Source organism: Saccostrea echinata, unplaced genomic scaffold (genome assembly GCF_033153115.1).
Source record: "Saccostrea echinata isolate AGI-Se365-2 ecotype Australia unplaced genomic scaffold, CSIRO_AGI_Sech_v1 ptg000047l, whole genome shotgun sequence".
Lineage (NCBI taxonomy): Eukaryota > Metazoa > Mollusca > Bivalvia > Ostreida > Ostreidae > Saccostrea > Saccostrea echinata.
The window spans coordinates 10,645,465-10,673,258 of NW_026889796.1; the positions used below are offsets into that span (position 1 = coordinate 10,645,465).

Genomic DNA, 27,794 nt, shown 5'->3' on the forward strand with positions numbered 1-27,794 from the left:
TTATTTGCTCCTGGGTATTAAATAAAGTACATAGTTATGATGAGCATGACTGGCCCTAGGATCAGGGGTTCTGGTGTTAGGGCCAGGCTCTATTGATTATATAGCGAAAATGCATTAATTCTTTGAAAATCTTCTTCTCTGCTCCTGGGTATTAAATAATGTAACTAAGTACATAGTTATGATGAGCAAGAGTGCCTCTTCCAAAATTGTGAATTTCATGGCCCCAGGGTCAGGGGTTCTGGTGTTAGGGTGGGGATCTATTGACTATATAGTGAAAATGCATTTATTTAATTCTTTGAAAATCTTCTTCTCTGCTCCTGGGTATTGAATAAACTAACTAAGAACATAGTTATGATGAACATGACTGTCTTTTCAGAAATTGTGAATTTTATGGCCCCTGGGTTCAGGGGTTCAGGTGTTAGGGTGGGGCTCTATTGATTATATAGTAAAATTGCATTAACTCTTTGAAAATCTTCTTCTCTCTCCTGGATATTAAATAAACTAAGTTCATAGTTATGATGGGCATGGTTGCCGCTTCCAAAATTGTGAATTTCCTGGCCCCAGGGTCAGGGGTTCTGGTATTAGGGTGGGGCTCTATTGATTATATAGGGAAAATGCATAATTTCTTTCCAAATCTTCTTCTCTGCTCCTTGGTATTATTCAAACAAAGGAAGTGCATGGTTATGATAAGGAAGAATGCCTCTTCCAAAATTGTTAAATTCATGGCCACTGGGTCAGGGGTTCTGGTGAAGGGGGGGGGGGGGGGGGAGTCTAATTGATTATATAGTGAAAATGCATAATTTCTTTCAAAATATTTTTTTCTACTACTGCTTATAAAGCAAAGAAACAAGTGTATAGTTATGATGAGCAAGGGTGCTTCTTCCAGAATTGTGAGTTCATGGCCCCAGGGTCAGATGTTCTGGTGTAAGGGTGGGGCTTAATTTATTTAATAATATAGTGAAAATGCATTTCTTTGAAAATCTTCTATGCTTCTTGGCATATTCGAGGCAAACAGAGTAAAAGTTTTAATATGCAAAGGTATTTTTATCAGAATTTTGAACACCTGGACCATTTAGTCAAGTGTTCTGGTATTGGCCAGGGCTCTATAAACTTGTATTCTGCTGAGCAAAGTTATTCCCCTTTGCCATTCACCTTTGATAATTAATCACTGTAAACAATGTATTTGAAAGGTTAATAGAACAAAAGAATTATGCAAGAATATTTATTGTATAATATAAAAAGTACTTTCATAGTTTTAATGATCAGGTAGACTTGGAAATAATAGATGAATAAAAACAAGACAAATATAACTTATCTTTTTAAATGTTCTTCAAAGGCCAAGAGAGGGCAATGTGAGAAGTAATAATATGGGGTTTTGTTAATAGTCTGCATGGTAATAGAGATAAATGGGGGACAGATAGATACTAGACCAATTATTTTGTTGATGCTAATCATACTATTTTTCTTGCTATTGGGCAACAAAGCTTCATTTATCAGTTGTTGTATAGTACTCAGGTAACCGTTAAGGCCCTTGGGCCTCTTGTTCATTTTATTTTAAGAAAGTCAGAGATCAGGGACATATCTTAATGTAAGTTTTAACTTTTGACTTTCCATAAAAGGTAGGGTATTACCGAGCTTTGACCTGAACTATTAGCTGGTACAAGCTACAGGTAGGTTAGGAAAACCCTTTGAAATCAGGGTAATATTGTCAATACTAAATATATTCTGCATGTATCAATGGCAGGTAGGATTGTGGCGTATATTTAACAGGGATATTATCTGGTACAAAGTACAGGTAGGTGGGCGAAAGCTCTAAGATCAGGGACATATCTTGATGTAAGTTTTAACTTTTGACTTTCCATAAAAGGTAGAGTATTACCGAGTTTTGACCTGGACTATTAGCTGGTACAAGCTACAGGTAGGAATTAGGTGCATTGTTTAGAAATATATATATTTGTACTTTCGATGGAAAAATAACTCGAAATCACCTAGTGTGAAATGTATATGAGCTAGAAAAGTTGGGAGTAGCAAATGACGAGGAATATAAGTTGATAGATTAACCAATGTCTTGCTGTATTGCGTTTGGATATGCCTCGGTAAACCGTGAGTTTTGTGAGAAAATAAAATCTTGGCGCTAAGTAAGACATTCAGGTAAAATAAAATAAAAAAAAAACTTTCAAATCAAAAGAAGATAGAAAATGTGTTTTCTTTACTAATATAGGCAGATTTCTCAGTAGTAGTTTAGGTATGAGTATATTATCAAAATATTATAAAAAAAAATACAGTAATTTTTATCTTACAACTTGAGTCGATTTTAAAAAATAATCCACCTTTCACTTATGGAATCGTCGCCTGCATGGGGCAGTGGTAAGAGCGTCTGCTCTAGAGTCGCGGAGTAAGGAATCGATCCTTACGTCGCAGGTTCGAATTCCACTGCGGGACGTGGCCATGGAGACCGGTCCTTCGGAGGAGACCATATAAATCGAGGTCCTGTATCCCAGTAGGTGCTGGCACAAAAAGATCCCTCACAGCTCAATGGACCTTTAAGTGCCGGGCATAGGTTATCAGGGTTGGATTGGCTGTAAAAATAGGGGCGGGATCTTAAGGCAGCCTCTAGACATGTTTTTTTAAATGTTCATTTGTAACGATACGTGCCTGTTTCCAGGAGATAATAACACCTCCCCCCTTGCGGATTTTCTATTCCCAATACACATAAACATTGCATCAATCGAAATACAAATGAATATTGGAAAAAAATATATCTAATAATATAGTTCAACGAATTTTATTTTGAATTTAAATGAATCCACGCTTGTCATCAATTTATCCATATTTGATGATTAATTTAAATGGATACATTGTTTATATGGACTAGTATTTCTACTTTTACGTGTACGACTTAATATATAATTACCAATTGTAAATTGCCACTGAAATAAATGTAAATTACCTGTGAATATTGATATTAATTAAGAATATTTCATTTATTTCCGTATACATGTATTTTTACAGATGTCGAATATTCCACGAACGGGTGAATAGATCTACTACATAATGAACGATAACTTGTACTATGAGCGATAACTCGTGTTCGCCTACCTGTACATTGTACCATCTAGTGTTAATAAAGTGGGATTGAGAAAGAGAATGAAAAGGGTTAATAAAAGAGAGAGAGAGGGGGGTTAATAATATTCATTATCCAACCCCACATGTGTGTAGGCAAGAAAAATATTGCTTACAGTTCATAATCTGTCTTGTACAACTGCATATCCTCACCCAAGGATTCAGCATACAATGCCCATCCCTGTGAGAAAAATTATCTAATTATGACAAAGACAAAAGGTTCATAGGAACACCGCCTCCTCTCATATTACCGTTCACGGTAGCTCAGTCGGTAGAGCGCTCGCTTCGTGATCGGGAGGTCGTGAGTTCGAATCTCGGCCGCGACAGACCTAAGTCGATAAAAAATAGGTAGCAACTGTTCCTTCGCCATGCGCTCGGCACTTTGAAGTGAAAGTTGCGGGTCTTTCGGATGAGACCTTAAAAAAACCGAGGCCCCGTGTCACGGCAGGCGTTGGCACGATAAAGATCCCTCACTGCTCAATGGCCCTGAGTGCAGAGTAAAGGTCAAAATTTGAAGCCCTTCACCGGTATATGGTGACGTCTCTATATGAGTGAAAAATTCTCGAATGGGACGTAAAACAATATACAATCAATTAATCAATCCTCTCGTATTAATACAATAAAATTATTCCCACGAGATAAAGAAGCATTGATCTGATATATATATATATAAAATCAGTATATATTATTCCAATGTAAAATAACCTTTAAGGTACTGACACTTAGTATATTAATGAAAGTCCGAATATATAAATTGCCCAGTAAATTTTTTATAAAATTACAACACGAAATATCTTACAAGTGTATACCTCTGTAAACGCGGAATGTAGAGGGGCATTTGTTGGAGGCGAGTAGAAGTAACCATGCCTAAGTTTTCTGTATTTGGGGAATTTGGCGGAAGATGCAAGAGAAAGCTAAAATTTAGGGAAAAAATAATTACAAGCAGGCTTTTCTAACTGGAAATTTGCTGTTTTTATACTGTTTTAAAGTCTAAAAGTCTAAGTGAGTTATGGGAACTTAGAGAGAAAAGTTTAATCAGAATATATGAAAAAGTAGAAGACATTTAACTAGAGCATTCAAATAAATGCCTGTTTTGCCTGCAATTGCCACATTTAATATTTAAATAAATCTATATGGAATCAACTTTTTGTGTCAACTGCAGAGCAAAGCGGCACTTAGGGATCACTTTGCCCAGCATCTTTCTGTCCGCCTGACACATCTTTTATCTTAAGAACTATTAAAGATAGAGATTGAATATTTTGCTCATGTTTTGCTTGGATTGATTGATTGTATGTTGTTTTACTTCCTATTCGAGAATTTTTCACACATTTAGAGACGTCACCACATACCGGGGAAGGGTTTTGAATACGCGACACTCAGGGCTATTGAGCAGTGAGTGTTTTTTAGTCACAGGGCCTCGGTTTCTAAGGTCTCACTTGAATAACCCAAGACTTTAACTTCTAATGCTGGAATCGGTCACGACAGCCTAGTGGTAGGGCGTTCTCTTCGTGATCGGGAGGTCCGGGTTCCCGATCGCCGCACCGCGTGAAACCTAAGACGTTTACAAAGGTAGTGACTATTCCTTCGACAAGCGCACGGCATTGGAAGTGAAAGTCAAGGGTCTTTTCGACGAAACCTTAAAAAAATCAATCAATCAATCAAATAATCAATTTGATGTCGGGCGCTTGCCGAAGGAATATTCAATACCGATTTTTACGTCTTAGGTTTGACGCGGCGCGGGAATCGAATCGTGGCCTCCTGATTTCAATGCAAACGCTCTACCACTAGGCTACCGTGACCGGTTGTTTTGGTTGGATAAATTGCTTTTCTAAAATATCAGACCTTTACTTTATAGTGCCGATATATAACATACTTTTGACCTTTGAAAAAGTATGCGCTATTTAGCATGTGCACTGCGTGTCATATTTAGAAAAATATGAGCCTTACTCTCCATTTGATTTCGACTTTTGACCTATTTTAAAGAATATATTTATCCGTAAATTCAGCTTATGTCTACTGAATTCTGAGAGGTACTGCTTAGATAATTAACAAATTTCTGACGTATCATTCAATATTTCCCTCTGTAAATAAAACATTTATCTATAGACACAAGTAAATCTAACATGCCTTCTTGCTCATTGCAGTCGAATTTGCCGATATCTGGGTGTCAACACAACGTCCGAAAATGGTCTTCTTGTCGCAATCAAATTTCCGTGAGCCGATTGTTCACCATTTATTGCAAGATCTGAAGTTGCTGCTACCGAAGATGGCAATTGCGGCGGTGTCCCTTTCTCTCAAATGATTTTGAGCGATATGTCTTACATGTCACCTAGTAGTCATTCAGTATTTTTGAATTCGTACCTGTGGTTGCCACAGATTTACAGTACAACCATGCAATAGTCGTGTGGTGTCTATTGAATGCAGTGTTCACACAAAAAATATACAGTATATGAGTTACTATAGTAATCTAGAGCAGCGTTTTTAACCAGAGAAACCATCAATTATTGAATTGTTTTCTTTTTAATAAACCTCTCCAAAGGAACACCCTACAGACACCACCGAGTGGCACCGACTACACTCCTAGACTTTTCTATGGTCAAACGCTGCATAACCGGTCACGCTTTATCTGATTTTTTGATGAATGCAAACATTAAGAATGTAAACACAATAAAGAAAATGGAAATTTATCCTTCTAAATAGTGTGAGAACATTTCCATGCATTTCTAAGGAATTGTAACGCTTCAGTTAATATTGGATCCATTTTTTCAGTTTGGGCATAAAATACTTACTTTTAACAATAGTAACATATTTATACATCGGATACGTCTTAAACTTAAACAATTTTTTTTTCTATGATGGGCGTAAGCAATTTTTCTAAGTATATGTATTGTATAATGCATTGCTATCGATTTCCCTAGAAAGTGTGTGCCAAATTTAAATGTGTCGCACATAATGCTTCTTAAATGCTTGTCTGACATTTGTTATCTAAACACTTATTAAAGCTGCAGCCTACATTATCCAAATACATATTTTGTTATTTTTTCGGAATATATTATATTCCAAATTTTATGACCCCATGACGCTTAAAAAAAACTTTATTATATACCTCTATCGACCAAACTAAAATTGTTAAAGTACATGTTTATTCTGCTATTTATTTCAAATAAGTCAGGATCAGTATAATTATCCACTTGGGTTCGTAATTCAAGCAAAGTTGAGGACTCACTTTAGGAGAGAAGACGAATTCAGTATAGCTTCCGTTTAGCTGCGAGGGCCGAGGAATCATTTGCATATGATTGTCGCATTTAACAGTATAAATAAAAACTATTATAGCTCATTCTACTCGAGGAAATTTTTTTGTTTGAAATAACTATAATGCTAGTATGACAATACAAAATGAGCATACTTTAGCTCTATTCATGTGTTTATTTATGCTATAGCGACACATACTTTTTCTTGAAACAGTTTACATTTTTTTTTAAATACTAAAATTATAGATTATTCCTTTGGCTGCAATGCATGAGCAAGTATCATATCCTTACCTCTTACAGTTCTCAAGATATACGGTATAAGAGACGGGCAGAGAGACAGACAGACAGATAGAAAGACAGAGAATCAGAGAGAAAGACGGATAGACAGACGCCATGCCAAATGATCCCAATGTGTCGTTCTGCTATGCAGGCGACTCAAAAACCATCTACACATGGAAGAAAAAAATCCTTGTTTGAATATTCCTGTCACCTGCAAATGATGACCTGGATTAGCTTCATGGAGAGCCAAAGCCATAAAATCAATTGATGGTCTGTAAAGAGATAATTATTAAAATTTGTCTCATAATTTTAGGTCATACAGCTACAATTGTAACACGACAGCTCGAAAATGCTAATTACTAAAAGTTGTTGAATCTCACAACGATCGAAATAGGAGGTTATGGTTCGTATATAAACAAGAAGATGCATATAAATCATGATACCATGAATGTCTATGACAAGCCCTATCTCTCTAACTTTAAGAGATATCCCTCTCGCTTAAAGAGATATCTCTCTAGCTTAAAAAGATATCTAAGTAAACGAGATATCTCTCTAGGTTATAAAGATATCTTTCTTAGTCAAAGAGATATCTCTTTTAGTTAAAGAGATATCTCTATAAGCAAAAGAAATATCTCTCTTAATTAAAGATATATCTCTTGTTCAAAGAAATTGAAAGAATTTTTTAAAATTTCACGAATAAAGAGTAGAAGGGCTTGCCATAAATGTCAGTATTTCGGCTTGAAGAATCTTACAATTTTTTAGGATGATGAACATTGACTTGAAACACTCCTGGTCGGGATCCATCTGAAGGCCCTGCAAAATACTGTCCAAAAATTCCATCAACTGGGTTTGGTTTCACACTGTAAAGCAAAAAGCCAACGTTCTAGGAATTATACATGTATGTATGCAACACACTTCGGGAACTTCATACCAAAAGAAATTGGGTATAGCAATGCTATAAGTGCAAATATTAACAAAAATCAAATGTTTTTATTTTATTATGCTGTATCTGTCACTTGAATTAAAATCTCCGACCGATGACGTCATAACTGTTCAACAAGTAACTTGAGAATCGATCATGTTGTGTAGCGAGAATTTGGCTAAGACGGCATGTGAAAGATAATTAAAAGGGGGTTTATAAGCAAAAGTCCGTGAATATTGTGTGTTATTCATGTGAAGTTAAAGTTTGTTAAAAAGGTATGTTGATTTATTTTCATCGATTATATCCTCTATTGAAGAAAGTCAGCTATTTACGTATCCCGATTGGCCTTTCCTCTGTCATTCGTGACAACAATAATGCAAAAGAACAACACTAAGCTGGATATTTAAAAACATAAGATTTGTACATATCGAAAGCCTTTGTTCTAAAATACTTGGAAAGTGCTGCTAGAATCGTGAGTTAAACATGGTTTGAAGAAATATCTCGGGTTATATGTACATAAATCAAAACATCGGGTAAGGTTTCGTGCAAATATGTGGAATAATTATTTTCCCGACCGGACAGTGGGATTCTAGCAGCACTTTTTAGGCATAAGAGATGTTTTTCAACTATATTACTTACTCAAAGAAATTATTAAACCCCGGGGTATTGTTGTTCTGTGAACTTTTTTATTAAGGAATATTTTGCTATTAATAGCAGTCACGTGATGACGTCGAGGTGATGCACTACTTGGCCTCAGACACTCCGTGTCTTTATGTAATAGTTAAAAATAGTTTACGTTTTATCGGCGACTTTGACAAATTATAAATCTTAATTTTCTTTAAAAAGTCTTAATTTCTGGAGAAATGATTTGTATGCTTCCTTAACATACCCGCGTACTAACGAAACAATTTCACGTTAAAATCTACATTTAGAACCAAATGAATTAATATATTTTAGGCTAAGAATCATTAAATTTTATGTCGTTGATACGTTATGAGTTTAAAGTTTTAAAATTCCCTTTACTTTCCTCAATATAACCCTATTAATCTTTCTTTTTTACAAGGAAAACCTGGATTTTCAATTTTAAATTATCAGCCCAGTTTGAAAAAAGATGTTGTAGGTAAACATAAGTTAGTATGAGGACGAGAAGTAATGTAATCGTCTGGTGTGATACTGTGGAATCATTAAAATTCGTGGGGCCAATTTCCGTGGATTGCTTAAAAATTACAGGTTCGTGGGGACGTAATTTCATGTACTCTTTTATATCTACAAAAGGAAATTTGACTTCGTAATCATAGTTTATTAATTAGTGGAGGATGTTAATTTGTGGATGAGAGGTACCCAGGAATTCCATGAAAATTGAGCCACCACGAAATCTAATGTTTACACAGTAGCCAAAAGTTGAACTATGTAGGAATCATGGCAATACAAAGTCTGCATGCATTTCACTGAAATCTCCTAAAACGAATTACATATGTATGTGAAAAGTAGAACCATTTTGAAAAGAAAACTTTGCATTCAACAAAACTTGAACATAATCTCCAAAAACAGCATCTGCATTAAGGATATTTACACTAATGGTAAGTTGGTTTGATTTCCTTTTGAATTGCGTTCTTGTACCATTCAATAACTTCATCCTGAAACGAACAATGAAAAATTGTCAATAAAATCTCTCTCTCTCTCTCTGTATGAAGTATCGACACGGTTAAGGTTAATAATAATGGCAAAGTATTCTTACCCCGCTTTGTAAATAGAACCGGGGATCTGATTTTACTTTATCAAAAAATTCTTTCACAGAGCCTTGGTGGTTAAGTTTCATCACAACCTGTAAAATATTAAAAATGTTTAAAGAAAATAAAAGTCATTTGATATGATGTCTACTTCATTATCAATATATTAAATGCACCTACCTTTTTCATTTCCATATAAATTCTTTCCACTTCTCTTAATCCTATGTTATGTACTTCTTCAGGTGATAAATCCAATGAAAGGTACCATCTTAGACATTCTTTATAGTATTCTCTCCCTCTGTCCCAGCTACTTACCCCAACATTAGTTCTGAGATTATGAAAGTACACCTTGAAATGGAGGAGAAGAAAGCTGTCTATAACATCCAATGAAATGGGAAACAGAAAAGGTGTTTTTTTAAGATATATTTTTCACAGGATATGCAAGTTTTCATAAAAGAAAAGAAATGGAATGAAAATACAAACGCAGGTGCAAACAAACAAAAATACAGGCAATCAATGAGACTCTCACTATGACTTACATCTTGAAGAAATGTCTTTAAACTGCGATATTTTTGGATAATTAACTTGATTACTGGTATAACTCTCTGTCGCATCTTCTTCCTGTATTAAAAAAAAATATTCATAAATATTTCAAATGAAAATCATTACGGAAAGATAAAAGAGTTCACAGCACTACTTCGTCGGAAAAAGTGTATGAACAAATTGAATATTGACTGTGGTTTACATTACACAAGGGACTGATTTTATTTGCATTGAATTTAGGGCTGAACGAGATATTTTGTTTAGAGTATAAAAGAGAAGATTCGCATATTAAGATGTTTTGTTTGGGGTATTAGAGGAGATTTGCATTTTAAGTTGTACCTCATTGCAAAACTGAGAGGATATGTGCCTGTGTGCATGTAATGCCTATTTGAGAAAGTTGCCTAAAATACAACAAAAATGCACTTGAATTACTAAAAGAAACTATCGAAAAGCGTAAAATACATTTGCTTTTGTCATGGCCATAGCAACCCGAGTTATAACTGGGGGGAGGGGGGGGGGGCTTGCCCCTCTCGCCAATAATTTTGCCGATATATAGTATACTATAGAAAACAAAAGTACTGTCACATATTTTCGTGGATTCGAATTTTTGTGCTTTGAGGAAAAAATATTGGTTCATGGGGACTTGATTTCGTGAATGAAGAAGTGTTGACTTGTTATATGCACAAAATTTACATTTTGTAGAGGACATGAATTCATGGGCCCCTTCATACCATGAAAACATTTCGTAGAGGACATGAGTTCATGGGTCCCTACATACCATGAAAACATTTTGTAGAGGACATGAATTCATGGGTCCCTTCATACCATGAAAACATTTCGTAGAGGACATGAGTTCATGGGTCCCTTCATACCATGAAAACATTTCGTAGAGGACATGAATTCATGGGCCCCTTCATACCATGAAAACATTTCGTAGAGGACATGAGTTCATGGGCCCCTTCATACCATGAAAACATTTCGTAGAGGACATGAATTCATGGGCCCCTTCATACCATGAAAACATTTCGTAAAGGACATGAATGCATGGGCCCCTTCATACCATCGTAGAGGATATGAGTTCATGGGTCCCTACATACCATGAAAACATTTTGTAGAGGACATGAGTTCATAGGTCCCTACATACCATGGAAAGATTTTGTAGAGGACATGAATTCATGGGCCCCTTCATACCATGTAAACAACATTAAAAAATTTGTGATTTCACAGTACTTACTTTATGAATTCCCCCTTAATAATTACATCAGATGACCCTTTCTTTGCTTGTGTAGGAATTTTTGCTTAGTGGTGCTCACGCAAACTGAAAATGGTTGTTCCTCCCTCCCCCGAACTGAAATTGCTTTCTACGGGCCTGTGTGTTGTATATCAGGCGTTAACAGGTTAAAAGAAAACCAAATCAACTTACCTTATTTGCATTTTCTATCATAATCAAAACAGTAGTTTAATTGCGAAACATATTCTATTATTTCTTTTTCATGTGCAGAATAAATGGGGAATAATCAATTTTGCAAAGGTGGTAATCTTTCGCATATATTACATAATTCTTAACATGTTTTTTCTTGATAAATCTAAAGATTTATTATACAACATTCAAATTCTGGTAACAAACTAAAAGATGAAGCATGGGCATGTGCATGAGAAAATGTGTCAACTCCATTACTTTATTTCTTGTCTAATTAAAGTGACAAATTAAATATTTTAGGATTCTCGAGCACTTAAGCTGAAAGATTTGTATTTTATGAAATCTTACTTTCTGGACTCTTGTATCGTTGTATGGTTTGTCAATTGATCCAAAAAAGGTTCGTACAAAGGAAAAGTTGTAACATTTACGCCTTCAAGAATGGCATCTATCTGCGCTGGAACTCTGTTCTAGGATGAAAAAATGAACAATTCTAAGTCATTAACTCTTTCTACAAACACGAAAGCTAATATTCTTCAATTTTCTAAATATTCTGTCAACATAATTTGCTCATCTTTATGATTCTTATGTAACAACAAAAAGATGATCAAGTGATTAATAAAATACACAGTCTTTACTTACCACTGATACATTATGATACGTGTGCTTCTTTTCTATTGCTGTCTCAAATCTTGATATCATTTCATCAATCTGACATGGGAAAAATGACAGTATTATACACTATTTTTACACTGACTCAATATAGTAAGCCAAAGCTAGAAAGGTAAAATGTGAAATTGTTTATATTCTGTTTACCTGCTTTGTGGTCGCCCGCGTAGCGCAGTGGTTAGAGCGTTTGCGCTAGAGTAAGGAATTGATCCTTACGTCGCGGGTTCGATTCCAATGTGTGAAAAATTCTTGAAGGGACATTAAACAAACAAACAAAATAAAAATAAAAAAAACAAATAAACCTGCTTTGGGAGCAGCTGTAGTCGTCTGATGTAGTTTTCATAGTCACCTATCGTATCGAATGGCGTTATTTTCGGCAGATCAGATGGATCAACTTGTGGACCTTCTAGGAAATTTACAGGATTCAAAGCGCTGTATCTATGCAATGCATAAATTATGCTACATGTAAATAAATGATTAATTCTGCATCAAATATGAAGTTCAGAAACTTAATCGCATGTATCATTTTAAAATTACTTTCATGAGATAATTGTTTTTCTTAGATCTGAGTATACTTTAATTTGAAAACAAAGTAATCATTTGTACATGTCAGCCATGTTCAAAATACATGTATTTTTTTGACGTCTGTGATTAAAGTGACATGAAATAATAAAACGTTGAACGGTACATTTTCTTTTGCCTACTTCTGATACTTCTTATAATGTACTGAAGAATTTAGAAAAATCCATAAAAATATACATACTCTCGCCAGTCATATCCTTGGACAACTGTCATTAATGTATCATTGAACACATGAAAATCTATCTGTTGTTTCGGTGATAGTTTGTTGTAATCAATGCTCTTCAAACAATTTAGAAGGTTTAAACATTTGTTCTAAAATAAATCATATTTTAGCAAATAAAGCTCATTTTTAATTTTCCTATGTAACTGTTTAATATTCAGATCTAAAATCCTCAAATGCATTAAATTAGGATTTATTGTATACAAAATATAATAGTTTAACATACTTATGTATGATCAATTTTTAGGGGATCAAATTTCGTAGTTTTGACAAAAGATACAATTTTTTGATATGAAAATTGGTGGACAGCTACTTCGGCTTATTCTATCATTAGTGAAAGTTGATATTCTTTGGTCACTTAATTTCGAAGTCTTGATCAACCATGAAAACAGCAAAAATTGGTGTTCAACGAAATATGATGAAGCTACAGTATGCTTTATAATTAGCAAGCCATCAAAAAATCAAATGTAGAAAGTTTATAATTTATTACGTTATTTACAATGATTTTTCCAGATGGCATTAGATTGAAAAAAATATGAGCATTGTGCATGATTCATACAAAATTTTCTTCGAGTCCCGATGATGCCAAATTTCCCAGTCTGTCGTTGAATTTGTATATACCAATATTCGTAGAATACTCGGGAGAACTCTGTAATCTCCATTCTGCATACTCTCTCTGCAGGGAATCAAGGTCTGATGACAAACACTCAGCTGTCAAAAGTCAAATAGCACTCTACTTTTACTTGACTTAGGGGTCACTGTAAGACAGCATGTACATATTTTTTCTGGAACTTAAAACGTATGTTCACGATATGCCAACACACTCCATCATTTTCAGACAATGTCGATCTAGGGTATCGCTTCACCTAATCAACATATTCGGTAAAAACCTGATGTCGTATATAGAACCATGCCAACAGTTTTGGGAGACTGAAGTTATTATACTACACCACGCAAATTTTTTGGCAGAATTACATCATAGACGTCTCATCGTATTAAATGATGCAAGAGCACACCCAAGCGGAGCATTCGTGTTCAGCAAATTACGATTACAGTGGAAAAAATAACAAGACAGATACAAAAAACCTGAAATCACAGTTTCAGTATGATTTATTTACTTATTTTTCAGTTATTTTCTGATTTTTAACCATGAAAGGCCATTTTCTTTTTAACATATTCTTTATCAGTTCTCTAACTTCTCTTTCATATTAAAATTAAAGGAAATTAGATAAAATACGGCAAAAATATCTTTTACTGGTTCAAATGATGTCTTATAATCTCATGCTAATATTTCATCATTTTCTTTCTTTCTATTCTTTGCATAATAGCCCTTTTTGTATATGATTGAATAATTCTAGATTTCTGATTTTTTTGGCTATTCAAAGATTTTTTTTCAGATAAGTTGTCATTTTTGTGCTTATAATCCCTCCAACTTTCAAAACTGATGCTACGCATCCGACTTCAGCAAATGCATACAAGAAAGATGACATTTTTGCTTAAAGGGTTTGTGTCATTAAATAATTGAATCATATATATAATAAAACATCAATTGCTTTTTTCAATCAATGCGATGATTTAGCCACCTTCAAAGTACAATATTCACCTCGTCCTTCGGGTGCGGTTAATATTGTACTCCTTAGGTAGGTAAATCATCGTTTTGACCTTAAAACCAGCAATAATTATGTAGTGTTTAGCATAATGGTAACCTTGAACTGATTGTGATCCATGTAAAGCTTCACGATTTTTCCTGTATTTATGTATGCTATGAAAATGAATGATTGACTTGTATACATTGTACAATGAAAAAAACTCACAAAAGATAGAAAGATTTGAGAATCATTGATTGAATAGACTAAAATCATCAGCACTAATTGATTGTTGATCCAAAAATTTAGCCATAGTTAGAGACTTGATAAAGTGTAACTACTAGATAAAATATTTTCATGCCTTGGAAAATAACTCAAACGCGAAATAGCTTAAGGATGATTAATTTTATTTCATTAAGTAATATACATGTAAATAATTACTTCCTATTAAAATTTATGCTATGCCTGGCTTGAAATTATAGGAATGTACTGTAAAGGAATATAACCAGACGGCTTTTCTCAATTCACAAGGGGTAGCCAATATTCAAAATTGAAATGCATCAATTTGTTCATTCTTTTTCAGCATTTACCGTAAAAATTACATAATATGAATTCCTTTTTGCGAACAACCTACCTTCTGTCATCAGTAATACCGTTAAAACCAGCACAGATTTCCAATACATCTCCATTTTTGCCACAAATAATGTATCACACACACAGAACATAGGATGCTGCATTCATAGATTGTTTTGTAAGCTACCAGTGTTAGAAAGATGTTGATTATGCAGTACAATTTGTTGCATCATGCATACTCATATTTGGGAGGGTATATAATCTTGAAGAGTCATTTTCATAATATTCTGTGAAAACCAAAGACTGTCCTTAAGAAAAAAAGATTTGAAAAAACTATGCAGGTACAGAAATAAAGATTCCTATACTTGATAGTTTCATTACCTATATAAATGTAAGGAGTACTTCTATCATCTAGGAGGAACTTTTTACATTTAAAAATCAACTAAAGCTGTCGTTTCATCTAAATGGATTACGACCAGAAGGCTAGTCATGTATGACAGATATAACAGAATTAAAACAAATATTACCCCTGAATGAAAAAAATGGTGACACTTTACACTAAAAATTAATACGCTGCAATTTAGTCTTGATTTTTTTCTGTGAATCAACATGAAATGCTATGCTTTGTGGGGTCAGTGATAAAACATCTGTAACATTGATATTTGTATGTAATTTTAACCAAAATGTAACATAAATTCTACATAGAATTCGCAATAGTATTTCCATGTTGTCTAATAAAATACACAATTTAAAGATGCATTTCTTAGGCTGTATTTCTTAGCTAAAAATATTTCATCAATTCTAAATTCATTTTCATAATGTGTTAAACATTGATATCAACCGTCTAAAATGTTCGAAAATTGCAACTTCTGTTTAATTCAAACACTTTGGTGAAGAAAACCTGTCGACACCAAAAGATGGTGTCTTAAACGCCATATTGTACAACATTCTGCCTTTTTTAAAAATTGACACTTGTAATAACAAACACAGAGTAAATTGATGACTGGTAATTAAATTAAAATGTTAGTTTCATAATTTAAAAGTTTAACTTGTGCGAACCTGAAAACTGACAAGTGACCTACCATATGCATCAATGATATCCAAAACATTTCTTTTTCATCCACTTATTTAATATGAGCTCGTAAATGTCGTCCATGCTGTTTTAAATGGCAACCACTCCGAATTTTTCCATAATGGTCGTTATCGCTTAAACCCCAGTCACACTGCCAAAAACGAGCAACGTCCGCAGGGTTTTAAGGAAAAAATGGGATCTTTGGGCTTCAGTCGGCAGTTCATCGGATGTTGTCTTGCCCGATTTATGCTTTAAAGCAGTCTTTGATTTGACCGCCGATCAACTCTCGATCATCGTCGGACTGTCGGAAAACGGACTAGTAAGTCGGTCGTTCGACAATTAGGTATTGGATTTTCCAAAATGTCGGTCGACGTTGAAAATCAAACTGTTGCTCAGCGCTCGATGATCGGGTGATGATTGTGCGATTTATTAATATTTAAACTTAAAATCATCGGTGTTCCCAGGAATTAATGTGACTGCTCCGCATCGCCCGATAATGTCGGCCGATCATGTTTTTTTCATCCGACGATACGAGAAAAATTTGGTCGCATGACCATCATCTTAAGTGTGACTCAGCTTTTACTCTTCAAATTCCCGACAAAAGTCACTTTATTCAAGAAGAAGACAACAGTGCAGAGAAGGCGAATGTGCAGGATTATCTTCCCGTTTGGTTTCAACCGTAATATATTTTTCCGCTAGCATTATACATTTATTGACTGGGTTCGAGAGCAACATGCGTTTGGTAGGACCCAAGAACCAAATTGATTGCTAGAGGCCGTTAGGCCAAAGGAAAACAGTTTGGTTTGAGGGGTCGACAAAACGCATTTTACCCGAGAATAGTCAATAAATGTGTTGTTATACTTTTTATTTTTATTATTAATATCTCTCTCTCTCTCTCTCTCTCTCTCTCTCTCTCTCTATATATATATATATATATGTTTTGCTGGTTTTCATTGGTTTTCATGATGAAAATTTTCTTTACCCGCACTGCAGTAAAACTCGATCAATTCTGTCTCTCTTGAACGCCTACCGGTAAGATTTAGCTGATTCCGCCCATATTTTGACGTAAGCGGTCAAAAATTTCATCGACAGATCCAGTATCTCACTCTGCGATCAAACATCGATTTTTTTTAACTGTTCAGTAAAACACTGGAAATGTTAGACTTTTTTAAAGTATATATTTCTATTAGGATTTTTTTAAAATGATATAACAACAGCTTGTTTTTATGAAATGTTTTATATAATATATTTGGTATTACTTTTATATATAATAAACAACTAAATTGATTATATTATCTTTTCAGTGAAATAATGTTCAACTTATAAATACATGACGATGTATAATTAAATTCATTTTTATGCTTCATTCCAACAAATACAATGCAATTATATTCAGTTTATAAAGAGTTATGATTTAATTGTCATATAGACATGATAAGACTCTATATACATCTGTAAAAATAAAATTATCAAAGCTTCTCTGAAATTAAAATACTAGATTATACATAATTACATTTTTACATTACTGCTAAATGAAAGAGCTTAAAAACATTGTACAACTGCAACCTGAAAACAGCTGTGGCTTTCGCTGAGTATTTTTGAACAATTTATTATGGAGGACTCTTTTCCTTCACATTTGACCTCTTCAAACCATATTCGCCCAGGAACCTTTTTTTCATATCTGTCTTCTATGGGTAATCCGCTTCGTGATCGGTAGGTCGTGAGTTCGAATCTCGGCCGCGACTGACCTAAGTCGATAAAAATGGGTAGCAACTGTTCCTTCTCCATGCGCTCGGCACTTTGAAGTGAAAGTTGCGGGTCCTTCGGATGAGACCTTAAAAACCGAGGCCCCGTGTCACGGCAGGCGTTGGCACGATAAAGATCCCTCACTGCTCAACGGCCCTGAGTGCCGAGTAAAGGTCAAAATTTGAAGCCCTTCACCGGTATATGGTGACGTCTCTATATGAGTGAAAAATACTCGAATGGGACGTAAAACAACAAAATTCTCGAATGGGACGTAAAACAACATACAATCAATCAATCAATTTATGGGTAATCCGTCCCTAAATTGAAACTCGTGGATATAAAGGCATGCGAATATATTTACCGAATCTTTTATCTGCTTTAGTTTGCTCTTGACTACCCAATCTTTATTTAACTAATTTAAGTATGGACCTTTTCAAAAATGAATGCCCCTATCATAATATAGGAGCAATGATGTAAACAAATAATTTTACCTCAAGATTCGTTGGAATTAGTTGAAAACATGGACATATAAAAACAAGATGCTGTAATTAGACAGTAAAACCCGCACGCACATGTACAAGTTCGCTTCCAAATATCTCCTTCGTACTTGAGTTACTAGTGAACAAGCCATAATAGTTATTCTATAGTTCACATAAATATTCATGTATCAAAATGAGCAATAATGCTCAACAAAGAATGTGGCCCTTGGGCATCTCATATTAGTATTTCATACCACAAAAAATTTACCAGTCTAAAATTAAATAATTTTATGAAATATAAGTTGTTAAAAAGGAGTTTTGAAAACAAAAATACAGGTTGGAAATTTTCAAATTGCCTTGGATAATAAAGTTTCAAAAGTGCTGATAGGAACACATTAAGAAGATGGGGAATATTTGTAAAATAAAAGTTGAACTTTTGCAAAACAATTTGAAATAGTCTGTGATTAAAGGATAACTTTTAATAACTTTTTATACTTAAATATAAAGAAATGCGCTAAATAGATAAAAATATATTTTCTTTTTTTCAGTGATCATTTTGAGATTTTGATGATCTTTAATCCAAAATTAATGAGACTTGAATTAAATATAACTTTTATTGAATATAAGCAAATTAATTGTTACCTGTAGCCCAGCATTCTACAGACAACACGAGTGGCTACAGTACCGACCAGACACAACCTAACACCAGAGCGAACCCAAAGCGGACCCCGGGTTCGCTTTCTGGGTTCGCTCGGGGTCCGCTGCGGGTCCGCTTTCAGAAATTTTGGGTTCGCTCTGGGTTCGCCTTGGGTGCGCTTCGGGTTCGCTCGGGGTCAGCTCTGGGTCCGCTAGAGCGAACCCGGCGTTCGCTTTCTGGGTTCGCTTTACGCACTCATGCGTGAAGCGGACCCCGCTTTAATCTTGCCGCCAGTAAGCCCCGCCCCTTGTATATTCCAAATACAGTAGTGAAATCGATCATTGTTGTTTCTGAGGCGATCGATACATGTGCATGTACAATGGCTGCAACGTTATTGTTGACAACATATAGGAACGATCACGTTACACGAACGATTTCGCAAGATTAATCCTTCAATCACACGATTCTTCATGTTACACGATCATTCACGACTGTTACCGCAAACGCACGATTTTTGTACGCAAAATAGTTAAAAATATTCAGGAGTGGATATTTTTAGGACGAAATAAGGCTTAATTTATTTAAAAGATATTTTAGATTAGATATATTTACTGGTGAAATTCATCGACTTTATAAAACTGAAAGAAAAATAAAATATTTAGAAATGAATATTATTGAAACTACATGTAAATAAGACTTAATAGTCATTTTAGATTACAAATGATTATTTGTGTAAATCTCAGACTTAGGAAATTTTTTTTTTTTAATGTTTTTGACATGTAAACATGTAATTTATGATCGAATGCTGCATTTTCTATCACATGATATACATGTACATGTAGGTTGGTCGTGAATTTTGATTCAATTGGATTTTATGATATGCAGTAAGGGGGTAGATTTTTAAAAATGGCCTAAAAATGAATTATACTATAATCATCTTTCCATTTATGAATTTCAAAAATCAGCAATCTGTTTTAAAAAATCATTCATTTGCAGAAATGATATATATATATATATATATAAAAAATAATAACAAGTATCAGGGATGAAAAGTAACCCCGACAATCATGTGTACATTTGCCGACTAAATATATGTAAGTATCGGGATTTGTTTGTTTGTTTGTTTTTTTTTTCTTTCTTTCTTTTTTTTTTTTAAATATACATTTTTGACGTATTGATATAAAAATACCATGACTACAATTAGCAGTTAACATGATTAACATCAGAGAAAAATCGTTAAACATCTTAAATACACTTTATCAGTAAAAGTTACGATATTTTAAGAGAATACAATATTGTACGACTTACTATTTTGCTTAGTTACTCCGATAATTAGTTCGTTCAATTATGTAAATCGCGCTTCAGTTTTCTTTTTATTTCAGTTTTTTTTTTTTTTTAAAAAAGCTAAATCAAGCTTTACATTATTTTTTGTAAAAGATTAATCAAATTAGTACCATAATGCAGTAGTTTGCGATTGGACATATTTGTACACGTACATTTATGCTGTACATTCATTTTTTTTTTATTTTATTTTCAATTAAGAAGATCAATTATTTTGATGTTGATCTGGATTTAAACGAAAAATGTATATTAGAATTATAAAAATAAAATAATTGCACGTAAAAAAAAGCACGTACATATACATAATCTTGTACAGTATCTTGAGATGATGAAATGCTATATTTTATCAGAAACCTTTTTTTTTTGTTTTATGTAACGATTGTAATAACCATTGCTTTCTTTTTTTATTTCTTTTATACATTAGGGTATGTTTTGTCTGATAAATTTACGCAATGTATATTAATGGATTTTGAAAATGAAAAATAAATAAATAAATGTGTAAATATAATACGCTACCTGGATAATTAAAATATATTAATTTAGTTTTTTTGATAATGTTAAAATAATTTCACACTGTACATTAACACGCTTTGCTTGTACAATGTTTTATTTACATCGAATGACAAACTGGCATGCTGATTGGTCGACCCGCTGATTGGTTAACAGTTTTATCGCTAATCCTGATTGACAGCTCTGTTACGCAACACCGAACGCGCGTTCGCTCTCTGGGTTCGCTACTGAATTTGGGGTTCGCTTTCGGCGTTCGCTCTGGGTCCGCTGCGGGTTCGCTCCGGGTTCGCTATAGCGAACCCCAAGCGAACCCAGAAAGCGAACCCGGGGTGCGCTCTGGGTTCGCTTTCTGTTAGGTTGTGTCTGGTCGGTACTGTAGTTCATTCCAACCAGAGTCACAAATTGTTCCCCATTCCCCTCGATAGTAGACTTCTACCATTCCACCAGAAGAGTTACCACCGACGAGTCGAACCATATATATTCATTACAACTGAAAAAAATATTAGAGAGCTATTAACTGTTTACATGTATATGCCTCATACTCTTTCCAATGTATATTACAACCATTATACGGAAAAATATTTTAGTAAAATGGGAATTGCCTGTGTTTGGTACTAAATTCGTTATTAGATATCAATTAAATGTGATACACTTGTTGATCACAAGGGGTTGAAACAATAAAATAAATTGTTCTATTAATTTTATTTTGGTCAGACCAAAGACTCCCACATTTTATTCTTGAAATTTTGCTTTGTATGCCTCAAAAATTGGATCAACGTTTACGAAGATAAATTGAGGATGCCCCATCTCCTGTCTAGATTGGTCAAAGAAGATTACAATGAAATATATCTGAGCTCGGAGATTTTTTAAATATATTGTTTCAACTGTTTTCAAAAATGCAAGGTCTTATACATCAATTTTGCATAACTTCTTTTTTCATTCTTATTGCCTTGGTGAATGTAGTGTTCTATGGCAAAACATTAAAAAACAAAACTTGATGGAACTAAGGAAAGACGAAACATTTGAGGAGGCCTCTCTTTCTCTGACACGAAAAAATGATCAGATGTCCTTGTATAGATTTTGCGAACCTCTTCGGTCTGAATCTGAATTGCCATTCCTTTGTGGTAACGGTTTGACATGATCAAACAGGTAAATACTTACTATAATAATAGTGATTACATTAAGACATTTAAAAACTCATCGATAATAATTAGGGCTCTAATGAAGGAATGATGGAATCTGTAGTAGTTCTTAATTCTACGGAGACCACTATTACAATACTTCAGTGAAACAACATTTTTCTTACCAATTCAGATTTATTTTCTATTTTTTTTCTCTCTAGAAATTTGCTAAATTATAAAATTAATACGTACTGAATTTTTCCAATTCTGTCGACAGGTTTGCAATCGAAACATTGTTATTTCTATACTGTGATTCCATTAAATTCTGCATGTCTAAAACACTCTGTGAGAATGAATGTATGACTTGTTGCGTCGTATTTACATCTGCACCAATTGAGTTCAACTTATTTTCAGTGTTTTTCAACTTCGAATACATAGTCAAATTCAGAGTAGATAAATTTATAGAAACTTGACTAATGTGCGATTTTGTTATATTATGTAAAACCATACACATCCTAAGTCCTTCAGTTATTTTATAATCCAATTTGCCCTCAACTATGGTGATGTCTTTTTGCAAAAAATCCATATATGTCTTTGATTCATTCAACCGGGTTTCAAAATCCTGCAATTTCCTTTCGTGTTTGTTCTGAATGATGCTATAAGTATATTCCCGCAAATCCTGAAAATTTCGTTCAAGTTGAAAGATACGTTTTTGCAAAGAATCCTGTAAGTACTTCTTATGACTTTCAAAATCCGCCTTCATTTTGTCTTCAAATAGAGACATTCGAAAATTCAAATCTACCATAATTTTCTTATAAGTTGGACTTTTATGCTCCCCATTGGTACTCACGTCTTCACATTCCTCTTGATAGATTTTTTGTGATTGGCATAGAAATGGTAGACAAGTCAGGAAAGTGAGAAAAGAGAGGATGTTGGTTTGCATATCTTCATTAACTCTCTAATCTCCCTATGTCAAATGTTAAATTAAAATGACAAGTTTTATATGGGTATTTATACGATCGTTGTATGCATAATCGTCGATGCAAATAAGCTCTCTCTTCTTTGGGAACTCTTTTGATTGCTTTCAATATTTTGTATTTATGTTCAGTATCAAATATCCTTCCTGATATTGCAGCGATAACAGTCTAAAGAAAACACTTCTTTGAGATGAATAAAATATTGATAAATGAGGACATTTCTCACTAGTGTAATCGAAAAGTCTTTATATCGAAATTTTCAGTCTTGACATACAACTATTAATCACAACCAAATTCAATTGGATAAAAAAAATTATATTTACAGGGAAGATCAAGAAACATTCAAATAGCAACATAAAGCAATAAATATTTTACAATATAAAACAAATACATTTTAACAAATTGCTCGGTAATTGAGTACAGAAAAAAATCGTCCTTAATTTCAACCTTTCCAATATTACTAGGACACCGTGAGGAAGAGATTCTTGCCATACAAAACATACTTAGCTTATATAAGAACAGGAGAAGAGGAGCCAAGACCGACATTTTCATCACAGTTGACACCAAAGCTAACGCTGCTCACGCTTGCAGAAGTTACTCTAATTCAATATAGATTGTTATGCCTTAAAATTGGTTCCTATATAAATATATACTAAAAAGTCTAACATTTCCAATGCTTTACTGAGCAGTCATAAAAAAATCGATGTTTGACCGCAGAGAGATTTATTTGGCCTGTCGATGAGATATTGGACCGCTTACGTCACACTCTGGGCGGTATCAGCTAAATCTTATTTGCATTCGTTAGTGTTCGACAGTGACAGAGTTAACCGAGTTTTAGCGCAGGTAAAGGAAATTTACATCATGGAAGCCAGTGAAAGATACACGTATATATATATATATATATATATATATATATATATATATATATATATATATATATATATATATATATATATATATAATAACAGGTATAACAAAACATTTATTGACTGTGTTCTCGGGCAAAATGCGTTTTGTTGACCCCTCGAACCAAACTGTTTACCATCGGCATAACGGCCTCAGGCAAACAATTTGGTACTTTGGTCCAACAAAACGCATATTATCCTCGAACCCAGTCAATAAGACCTAAAAAGACCTAAAACAAGAGCAACAGCAATCAATCAATCTTAAAAAAAAAAACAAAAAAAAAACAACAAAACTTTGTTAGATTAACTTATTAATGATCTTGTAACATAATATCATTTATTAATGTTAAAACAGAAACAAAGTTAAACATCATGATGCATACTTTACAAAAAAATATGATAAATGTTGTTAAATCTTATATACATTAATTTGAAGAAAAGTAGTCCACTAAAATATTGTGATGTCACATTAGAAAAAATTCTTTTTTACTGGGATTCTGTCTTCCCACAAATTTTTATAAACACATAATTGTCAAATACAAATTTAAATTCAAATATTCTAAATTTTTGTAGAGGACAATACTCAAAGATTTTAATTGTTACGCATTTTGTTTATTCTATTATTCAAGAATACAAGGCAATTACTCGATCAACTCATGCCATCAGCGGACTGCAATGTTTTTACATTATTGGTGTGTGTGTCTTAAATGATATTTGTCGTTTAACTTGAGATCTGAAGATTTATAATGTCGGAAAAAAGTAAGTTAAAAATTCTTATGGAATTTACAAGTGAAATACACAGCGTGCATTTAGCATTGTAGAATTATAAGTTATAAATAGTTGTTATGCAGTTAATGTTAATGTTACCTCTTAATTTTATATATACGTTTATAAAATTGAAATGTTGCATAAAACTGAAGATCAACCTTAACTTTCCCAAAAATCCCATTTCATACGGCTTTGGTACTTACTTTTCCGCATGACCTATAAAATGCATATAGTCTGTAGGATAAAAATTAATATATACACAATCATGCTTTCTTGTAATGCGTTAGATATTCAAACAATTCAATTTCTTGTACATGCAATCTAATGACAGTGAATACGTTTATCTAAAAGTAAATGGCCGTCTTTGGTAAACCTTGAACGGCATAATATGTATGCGGGGTATGTTTTGTATTTTGCAGCTGCTGTTTACATATTGGGTCTGCTCTGCTTGGGGACCCTTTGCTGTTTTATTATGCCACGCCCAACAACTCCAATCTTTAAAAGTTTAATCATAAACACAACTTGATGTTTGTAATTTCCTCTATTATAGTATATCGATAATTAGATATACTGTTGGCATTACAATTTTATTTCCTGGACCTTGCATTGTTGTTGTTGAATGTTTTTTGAGCTTGGGATACACGTAGCATAGATTATTATTGGCCTGTCTAATCTTTATACATTAAAATACAATTTAAGAACCAATTTCGCTATGCCTAAACATTTAAAAAGTTACATTTATGATATACACTTTCAAAAATAGTACAAAACAGCATTTTCAAATTAAATTTAAAACTACTACTATTCAAAAAACACAACAATTTTGAAAATCTATATTCGGAGAATAATTAATTGTCATTTTGTGCATATTGAATACAGTGATGCTATTTCAAAAGTTACACAACGTTACGCAACTTTAAAAGATAAGAACATATAAGCTTCGTATAAATTCTGCAGCGATCTTACCCACATTCATCAGAAATCGCTTAATGATCAAGACAAGCTTCCATTATACCTTCATTTTTGCTGCAACTAAAATATTTATCATACGACTCGAAATCTCATGGGGAGATTGACGAATACAATATAGCGTAGGATGATCCAAAATGAAAGAAAAAAATCTATGATACAGAGTGATGACCTTCATATTGATACATTTGTAATTATGCAAAAAGAACTTGCAAAAGTGTTTTCATGCTAACATCTTCATATTCAATGAAAGAAATTAAAGAGAAATATATCGTTGTTTATTTTCAGTGAGTATCAGGAGATGCAATCTATAGGTGTAGGACAACATTGTGACGGTAGTGTGCCTATGAAACGGAGCCTAGTGACTGAAAGAAAAATGTCTCTCTATTGTAAATTCTATGGACTCAATGAAGAAATTCTGTGACTTAAGATATACAAATGGTAGTATTTGCAAAAAGTAAAGGACATTATAATTGAGCTGATAATTGGAATTGGAATATAAACGAAATAAAATAACCACAATATTTAACACTTGCATATTAAACATAAAAACAATGCTTCTTTTCAATTTATCCCCCTGTGGATTTAATGTGAATTGACGTTCCTGTAATTTTTTGAAATTTAGATATTTGTATTGTATCTATACACAAACACATAAAATGTAAAATTTTAGTGTTTCTGAAAAAGAAATAAAGCCTTTTATCTTAAGAACTATATTATTCAAAATAAACAAGTCTCAAAATTTATAGATAAGGTAATGTATGCATATATATTTTGTGTAATTTTTAATTCTTTTAACAAGAACTACTATTATCAGCCAAAGCTTGATATCTCCAACATTGTGGGGTTATCGAAAAATCGTAGGGTTCATGTGTTCGAGACATCAAAATAACTGGCAATAGACACTCACTTCGACATGTCCTCTTAATCATAATAGCAATTTTTGGACAAGAAGGTTCAGCGGATAATATTTATAATTTACATTCTAAAACTAATTTAACAAAAAATGCCAAAATAATCTTAAATGCATGAATAAGGGAACTATGTTACAAAACAAAGCAAAACTGAGCAACATAACACTGTCAATTAGATATTGCATATAAGCTTTCGTGAATTCTTGTTGATAAGATATTTGTGTGATTCTAGGGCAGCAAAATTACGTATACAAAAATGAATAACAAAATGAATTTTAATGATAAAGAAGTTATTTTGAAAATATTACAGTATGTGCATTAAATGATGAAAAAGGGAGTTGGAGTTAAATCTATGATTTTACTGTTAAAGTAAAGGAAATAATTAGAAACAATTTCAAGTTAGTATCAAGAAAAGGGGAACTGGAAGTGCACTGCTCTTTCGTTTCTGTAGGCTTGTTCTTTGTTTCGACGATCCACAGATTGACATTCTTTGCTAGGATACGCAGAGGAAGGGCGCCATCTTTCAAAATTTTCGAATGGAAAACTTTGATATCAAACTTGGTTCCTTGAATGAAAATAATATTAATATTGAACCATCACACTAAGGATAGTGCTATCCCAAAATTATTGTAATGCATAGCCTATCTAAAATAAATAAGTATTAAAATAATGAATAAAGCACGGTTGCAAATATTTTTAATACATGCGTCCATCTGTAATTGTTATATCTGGTTCTATACAGTTTACTAATATATCGAAAATCTAGATTTCATCAAAATGGTTTAATCGTAAAATTTCTTTAAAAGATTGTCTTGTAAGAACTGCTACAAATCAATTTAACTATAGACAAGTTGATTAAATAGATAGAAAAAATGTGGAAGAGTGGGGTCAACCATTTCCTACCAGTGATGTTTCGACAATACTCACAGCAATTAGAAATTCAAGGAAAGTAGTCTTCCTTAAAACTTAATGTATAAAAAATCTTGTTAAAACTGTACCTAGTTTATCTTGGGCCTTTGTTCGTAATTCTTTTATTTTGAGCTCCCCAATTTTGTATGCGCATGCTTGGCCTGGCCATGTTATATATCGGTCGATCTCGGTTGCAAGAATCATCTCATCAGCTGATGTGTGGTTCAGCATGTATTGAAGCGCCTGTTCTCTTGTCCAGTATACATTATTGAGGAGCATTAATTCATATATATATATATATATATATATATATATATATATATATATATATATATATATATATATATATATATATATATATATATATATATATATATATATATATATATATATAATCCGTTTTTTTTTCTTGGATTTTGGGTTTTGCCTCATCGGATTTGTTCCGAAAATGACATGTGTTTCTGACTGAATACTTGTTTAGAGTAGATGTTATCGGGAACCATTTAAAGGACAAGTTTGTGGCCGGGCGCATACTTCTAGATTAAAATTTG

At 33.3% G+C, this 27,794-nt stretch overlaps 2 protein-coding genes across 2 annotated transcripts in view; both read right to left on the minus strand.

Annotated features, from left to right (window-relative positions):
* LOC133202580 (methyltransferase-like protein 27) overlaps positions 1-27,794 on the minus strand; it is an 83,554-nt gene that overhangs the window by 42,097 nt on the left and 13,663 nt on the right. The gene's annotated exons all lie outside the window — the stretch shown is intronic.
* Positions 9,372-27,794, minus strand: part of LOC133202578 (uncharacterized) — a 122,894-nt gene continuing 104,471 nt past the window's right edge. The window contains exons 10-11 of the mRNA XM_061338417.1: positions 9,486-9,514; positions 9,372-9,400 (exon numbers count right to left, since the gene is read on the minus strand). Coding sequence (XP_061194401.1) covers positions 9,491-9,514 — 24 coding nt within the window. The 3' untranslated portion in view covers positions 9,372-9,400; positions 9,486-9,490. The remainder of the gene's footprint in view (positions 9,401-9,485; positions 9,515-27,794) is intronic.